Source organism: Aplysia californica, unplaced genomic scaffold (genome assembly GCF_000002075.1).
Source record: "Aplysia californica isolate F4 #8 unplaced genomic scaffold, AplCal3.0 scaffold00634, whole genome shotgun sequence".
Taxonomy (NCBI): Eukaryota; Metazoa; Mollusca; class Gastropoda; order Aplysiida; family Aplysiidae; genus Aplysia; species Aplysia californica.
The window spans coordinates 199,087-207,084 of record NW_004797904.1 but is presented as its reverse complement, the minus strand read 5'-3'; the positions used below and the strand labels follow the sequence as shown (position 1 = coordinate 207,084).

At 36.2% G+C, this 7,998-nt stretch overlaps 1 protein-coding gene across 1 annotated transcript; it reads right to left on the bottom strand.

The window, feature by feature from the left end:
* Positions 1–782: 782 nt before the first annotated feature.
* Positions 783–1,859, bottom strand: LOC106011001 (neurotensin receptor type 2-like). Its single transcript, XM_013087759.2, has one exon. The coding sequence runs from the start codon at positions 1,809–1,811 to the stop codon at positions 783–785; it is 1,029 nt and encodes a 342-aa protein (XP_012943213.1). The 5' UTR covers positions 1,812–1,859.
* Between the last annotated feature and the right edge of the window lie 6,139 nt (positions 1,860–7,998).

The following is a 7,998-nucleotide window of genomic DNA, read 5'->3' as shown; positions in this document are numbered from 1 at the left end:
GGAATCAGGCTCTCGTCAAAATAATGACCCCCACCTCCTTCAATCCAAATTATCTCCACTTCTATTGAAGATGGATGGGTAATTTTTCATTGTAAGCAAGACAAATGAACAAGCTTTAAGATGATACCAATAACTAAATATGCCCGAAAATTGACGAGAGCCTGATTCCACCACGCTGCCTCACAAATGTGTATTATATCTCCAACAATTAATGCTGTTGTTGGACTTCTTGCGTCTTTAAGAAATAGAAAACAGAAATGAAACCTGTGTATGAACAATGAAGTTATGTTCCAAAACAGCGAGACAACCAGCTAAGTCAAATGGCCAGAGTACGGGTCTTTAATGAGTTAACATGTCGCTACGTCAGAATTACACGGTTCTATTCGACATGTTGGGCCGTTTTGTGTTACTGAGACCACAAGGTAAAAAACCAAAGACTGTTCTATCTGCTCTACCAATATCGTAAGACTATTCAGAGTAGTTAACAAGACATTTAAATAATCAATGCATTCCAAAAAGCTTGCTTGACATATTGTGGAACTCAATATTGTTTAGGTCAGATTTCTCAAAACGAAGCACTGAACGGGTAGAACTTTGTAACATTTGGGTAGCGTAGTGTCTAAAGTAAAAGACGAGAGTCTGCGACTCATCAGTACTGAGTTTATGGCCGCTGTGTTGACATCAAGCCGAACGGTAATTCTAGGGTAACGAGTTGTCTCTGAGGACCCGTGTATAAAATCCATACGTGAGAGAGGGCGTAACACAGCAAGCGCCAATGCACCTCAGGCACGACATTTCCCTCTCATTCTGTTGAACATTTCATCGATAATTTCTTTGAATTTCGAGCTCATGTTGTAATACACAAATATATTCACCGCTGAATTCGTCACCACCAGCAAAAAAGATATCGCCCATATGAGTAGAAACATGTTCTGGTACTCCCCGTCAATGCTGTACTCTGTGACCGACATCATCGCAAAGATGCTGGCAGCACTAGGGGAGAAGCAGACTATGAAGATTACGGCAATAGACAGAACCATTTTCACAACTTTCATGTCTCTATTCGATAAAGATTCCTGCTTTGCAGCGCTGGAACTCGACTGGCGCCATCTTGATTTGATCAGAAGGGTTTGGACAAGGATTACCGTACACACAATTACTGAGAAGAATGAAACCAGCTGGGAGAAAACGCTGATGAGAAGAGATATACCCTCAATGAAAACGCCGTGGGAGATATATACTATTCCTATCATGGTCATGTTTACTTCTGAAATATATTTTGGCCCGAGGCTGATAGAATAGAACACTGGAGCAACACAAGCAGCCACGCCTATGTATATGCTGACAATTACGTAAATAGTACGTCTCGGTGTTATGATTGTCTTCACTTTGAGGGGCAAAGCTATACACAGACATCTCTCAAACGTGACGAAGGCTGTGATCCAGCTGGATATCCGTGCAAAAATAGTGGTAGGCCATCCAGATGTTATATAGACTAAGTCTTGATAAACCACTGGCAGAACAGATTGGGCGAACAAAGGGTTAAAGCAAACACTAGCCCACAGGAGTGCTACCAGAGCTCCCATATCGGAAACGGCCAGACTGAACAGAGTGATATTGACGGTGTCTTTGAATCCTTGCTTAAAAAACACGTAAATGTTGACCGCGTTGAATATAATGCCAAAGAAACAGACAGAGCCCATGGCTGCGACATACAAAACGATGATTAAAACATTGAGGACATCATCGTCTATCAAAGGTTCCTTGTCTTGTTCAAACAATAGAGTGTGGCTGTAATTTCCAGAAGACATTTCTGATGTGGTGAATTGCTGGTTCCCCAAGAGTTAGGACTTACAGTCAGCCCTATTATATAGAAAGAAGTGGATGAACGTGATAACAAATCATAATATAATATATCTTTACATATTGTAGATATTATACACTCCAACAACAATAATAGTAACAATAAGAATAAGAAAAAAAGTACAATTTACTACTACTACTACTACTACTACTACTACTACTACTACTACTACTACTACTACTACTACTACTACTACTACTACTACTACTACTACTACTAATAATAATAATGATAATAATAATAGTATCCAATTAAAATAATAATAATAATGATAATAATAATAAAAATGATAATAATATAACAATAATAATAATAATGAAAATGATATTAATAATACAGATACTATTTATAATGTTAGTATTAATAGTGATGATAATAATAATAATGCTAATTTTTAAAAATTAAAAAATAATAATAGTAATAATAATAGCAATAATGATTATAACAATATTGATAACAGAAAGGATAGTGATAATAATGAAATAATAATAATAATAATAATAATAATAATAATAATAATAATAATAATAATAATAATTTTTTTTAAAAATATTATAATCCTTCCTCTCATATCTTTACAACATACTAATGACTTGTTGGCTGAAATGAATCCTAACAATTGGCAGTAGAGGAAAACAGTCGGACTAGCATGGAGACCTCAAATCGATGAGGGGGCTCGGTGCGTCAGAAAAACTGTAGAGAGGAAAAGCCCGAAACAGCGACGCATTCTCTCCTGAAGATCGCCATGCAAGAGTCCGGGTTACGGTGCGTTCGGCTGTGAGCAGTGCATACGGCTGTTTAGACTACGTAATATCATAATATTATGGCTTGCTGCTCACTGTGACTGCTCCTGCTTTCCAACAGCGTCTGTCACGAGCTAGGCTCTTCCATGTCAAGAGCTTAATGTTGAAGTCGTTCAGCGACACTTTCGGAGTAGCACTTATTTTGTACAGTGCTCCAACTCTATGCTTCCTAAGGATAGCTCAAAAGAAATCCTAGTTTCTGTGGTTCTGAAGTAATACATACTGCCGGCAAGGCGATCCCAGCGAAGTTGAGTCAGTCCTTTTGAATTTGTAAAACCGACTTTCAGAATTTTTTTTGGAGAAAGTTGGTATTTTTGTCCTGCCATTAGGTACCAAACATTTTTCAGAGGCATTTTATATGGGTCTTGGTGTGGCTTTAGTTCCCTTGTCATGTCCTCAGCGCCCTTCAACAAGGTATATATATTTGGTACACTGTTCAGTATGTTATCCTGGTTTTTTCCTTATAAACGAAATTTACGGAAGGATATCAGTGCCAGAAACTACATGAAATCTGGGAGGAAAAGGGAAACTACAGGTTGTATGTTATTATGTAAAACAAAGCTTTAACATAAATTAAGTAAAACTATCAATATTCAGTAATGTGGACGAAAAATAATACTGAGCAGAGAAAGATAAAATGAAGACGCATAAATAAAAGGAATGACTGAGCCCCCCCCCCCCCTGCCCCCCCCCCCCTTGAGCCCCAAATAAAAGAGAAAAAAAACGAACATGTTTTCTCTTGTGCTGATTTTTATGCTTGCTGTTGTTGTTCTCACTGCAGTTGTTGTCCTTGTAATTATTAAATAATTTCTTTGTATACGACCTATGAGCTTTGCGGTTAGGTTCTCAGATCTTTTCTACTTTACTTTACTTTAAAAGTATCCCCTAGTTGAGTTTCCAAGAAAAAAGAGATACACCTTTGCGTGAGGGAAGCCACAGCTACCTTGAAATCGAATTAAACTCTCTACTAGTTCCATGCTGCAAATCGCAACCTCGTATTTACAAAGATCTATCTGACATTTTGGTCGTTTTGAGCTGCTAGGACTTTAGGGTTAGAAACCAAATGTGAGGCAGCGTGGTGGAATCAGGCATTTTTGGGGCATGTAAAGTTATTGGTATCATCTTAAAGCTTGTTCACTTGTCTTTATTTGGATGCAAATAAATATCCATTTATCTTGAATACAAGTCGAGATATTTACAAAAGAAGGAGGTGGGGTCAGCTGTTTTCAAAGGTAAAATTAGTGAGAAAATGGCCGCCAAAGATAAGTTATTTCCTTACCTTAAGAGTCCGTGCCAACTGAAAATTTACATTTATTATACCATTAATCAACGTTTTAAGGAAAAATCCACACAGAAATGAGTTCTTTAATGGGAATGAAAGGTGTTGAGCCAAAAAAACCCAAAAATTGATAAAAATCCACAAACCTGCAGAAAAAATGCAAGTTTCTCCACTTTGATTATTTTGTCGAGAGCCTGATTCCACCACGCTGCCTCACAAATGTTCAATCTGCTCTATCAAATCATGTGAAAAAGCTTGACATGTTGTGAACCATAAAACAAATTTAACATCAAATTTCTCCATACTAAGTACCGAGCAGATAGAACTTTGTAATTTATAGTACTGAAGTGTTAAGGAATATATTAGTTATTGCTATTAGTGTTCTTACTGAACGAAAAAGCCTATAGCTAGACCTGGTCTATGGTTTAAAGATACCATAGCACCTTGTATCGTGTGTGTTATACTCAGGACCGCATAATCACGGCATGTCTCAGGGAATAATATCAGATCTAATTACGTTTGATGATTGTAGCCCTGGCATGCATAAGCTTTTAACTGATCCTGGCATATTAACGATATTATTAATATTAATATTCTAAATTACTAAAATACTGTTTTAAGTTGTTTTTGTATCTTTAAGAGTAGTTAAATATCATTGAGAAAGTTAAAATAAAGTGTTCAACACCTAAAATAAGTAAGCCATTAAGTTATCGTCATTAAGAAAAGAAAATGAGACCGAGAAAAGAAATCTTAAATCGACATATAGCACACAAAATTAAGAATCCAAAGTATTTCACTTCCAACAGAATCTTTCCTTTCAAGTTAGATTTTTAAAAATGCGTCATTGACGCAGACTATTACCTCTCAAGTAATTTTTGGTCACATCTTTCTTGGTTCATTAAAAAAGAGAGTTCTGAAACAAAACTAAAGTAGCGACAAAGCCTGCTATTTGCTCATTTTAGAACAAACAATTCTATAATTTAGTAGAAAGTGTTTCTCAAGTGGGCGACTGATCCGTATTAACACCATTTACACCTGTATCTAATTCTAAATAATATTCCTATTAGCGCATTTGCACAGAAGAACTATCCCAAATTGGCCAATTTACGTTTCTGAGAAGTTTATGGAAACACGATTTGCTATGATTAATCCATAGCATATCTTTGTTAATCTAGAGATCCATTTAAATGGCATTCCCCAAAAGGTCAAACTTGAAAACTAGGGTTAATTTCTTACAAAGAAAGTTCTTTGATCTAATAATAATAATATTATTGATAATTAAGTGCAAGAAATGTAAGGAGCTATACTGACAGAAACAACTAGGGGAAAATTGTCAGTGCTTTGATGACCCCATCGTAACAAAGATGAGTATTGCGTCAATGCAGTGACATCGGCTGGTGAGTGCAGTAGAAGAAGTACCAATGCTTTTTTCTCTTTCGTTAATGTTTTAACGTTGTACAAAATACTTTAGTAGACCAGAGTGTTAAACCTATGCTATTTCAATTTCTTAAAAAAAACCTTTGTAGACGTTGCTGAAACATCGTTTTAGAGAAATGGACATTATACATTTCGATATGTGAGCCTCGTAGATTATGAAGGAGATGTTTGTGTCAACTGCTTTTTCCTGATTTTTTCCCTTTCAAATACGTTGGTGCCGGAGTCAGTCTGTAGTGTAGCTGTGGGGCAGTGCAGAGTGGCGTGCAGAAGACGTGAGATCGTTTCCCGAGTGGAGATAAAAATTCTTCTTTTTTAAAAATAAGTTTCTCCGTCTTTGTGCCTGGGCGTTGCATCTCTATCCCTCTTGGTTGGCCCTTAAAGTCAAATTCAAGTGAACCGAGACCTGAGTAGTGGTACAGGTTTGTCTGTAAAAGAAACCTACCATTTATGAATCTTGAGAATATAAAAGTATGTGATTTTGATTTTGATATGCAGTGTCCTTTGTTATCGAGCGTTGGTGTTGTGAAAATCTCGTTTTCCGCTCATAAACTGATAATCTAACGTCACCAACACTCTCGAAATCGGAAATGTCTCCAATTGGGAGCTGATCTAAAGGAGATTTCTGTGCGTTGCAGAATTCTGCCTGCCCACCACACTCTTAAACGTGGTTTGTGGTTAGCTTCTTTCCTATCTAACATCTATCCTTGTTTTTGTGTTTGTTGCACTTTTATGACTTAATCGTGTCACAGGCGCTGTAAAACTGTTACTAAAACTAAGAAAAAATGCCGGACGGGCACCAGACCAGTTTCAACAAAACTTACTGCTCCGTGAAAGAAAGTGTTCGAAAGACAATAATATGTGGAAATCTTTAATTTTAGAATTACAATAATTAATGGTGAAAAAGCACTAATATAGCGCATACCCAAGTTTTGTGCGCTCTACATCTGCTATGATTTTATTTTAGCCGACCCTGGAACGCTCGTGAACATTGTTAGCTTCAAGGGAAACAAGCAATAAAATACCCAACTTTTTGTTTTACATGTCCTGACAACAACACAAACGCCCTGATCATGCCGATTGCTCAAATTCTCTAATGTTGAGTCAAACCTATCTGGTTTGGGAGGCACTAGTCAAATGGTTTTGGAGCCCCAATATTTACAAAAACAGCAACAGCAGCAGCAACAACAGCAACAACAGCTACAGGAACAACAACAACAATAGCAAAACAAAAACAAAAGCAAAAACAACAAAAAACAAAGACAAACTTAGAAGGAACATGTAGATATGTAAGGATATTTAAGGAACACAAAATCTCGTAAAAAATACAATAAAGCTTTTATTAAGCATCATTCAAAAGCATGTCTCATTTGACAAACACATAGACATAAGAAAAACAAGAGACTGGTTTACGAGTTAACAGGAAAATGTTTTCTGTGCCATCCTCCTCTTCTTCTCTCTCTCTTTCTCTCTCTCTCTCTCTCTCTCTCTTTCTCTCTCTCTCTCTCTCTCTCTCTCTCTCTGCCTCTCTCTCTGTCTCTCTGTTTGTCTCTCTCTCCCTCTCTGTGTCTCTCTCTTCAACTCTCTATCTGTTTCTCTCTTTCTCTCTATTTTTGTATTTTTCTCTCTATATCTATCTATCTATCTATCAATCTATCTATCTATCTATCTATCTATCTATCTATCTATCTATCTCTCTATCTATCTATCTATCTGTGACTCCATAACTAACTTACATTCTATTCACGCGCGCACACACACACACACACACACACACTTACACACACACATACACACACACACACACACACACACACACACACACTCACACACTTACACTCACACACTCACACATATACACACCAAACAAAAACATATAAGACATAAACATTACTTGTAAAAACGCTAAATGTAAGATAGATTAAATAAAACTGTAAAACCTAGATTGAGTATTCCAAAAAACAATACTACTACACAAAACGCTGAAGATAAGTAATTAATACAAAGCATTCCAAATTGTGTCGGAGGGCATCTCTGAACAAGCTGTACTCCTGAGATGCAAACTGTTGTAAAGTGTAAAATTCGCAGTTTAAGGTCATCAGCTGACAAAAAGAAATTTATTTTACCATCTATGAAACTTAAAACAATGGGTGAAAGGGCATTTGAATACCAAGGCCCCAAGATCTGGAATGCTTTACCAAGTACGTTGAGAGAAATCAAATCTTTTGATTCGTTCAAATGTCAGCTGAAGTCGTTTCTGTTTTTAAATTAATAAGATGAATATTTGGAATAATTTTCTTTAGTCAGAACACAACGTTTCATGTTACAGTTTGTATGTTGTACTGTATTGTAAAGCGCTCAGAGCCTGTGTACTTTATCCGGGGTTGAGCGTTATATAAATGTCATTTATTATTATTATTATTATTATTATTATTATTATTATTATTATTATTATTATTATTATTAAATTGTAATGGTCCCTGAGCACATTTATACTATGCAGATTGTATAACAAAGGTAGAAACATGTAAAAGTCGACTTGGTAAGATTCAATAAAACCAAAAACAAAACAAAGAAAACAAAACATTTCTCTGACTCGATGGAAATCACAGGCAAAG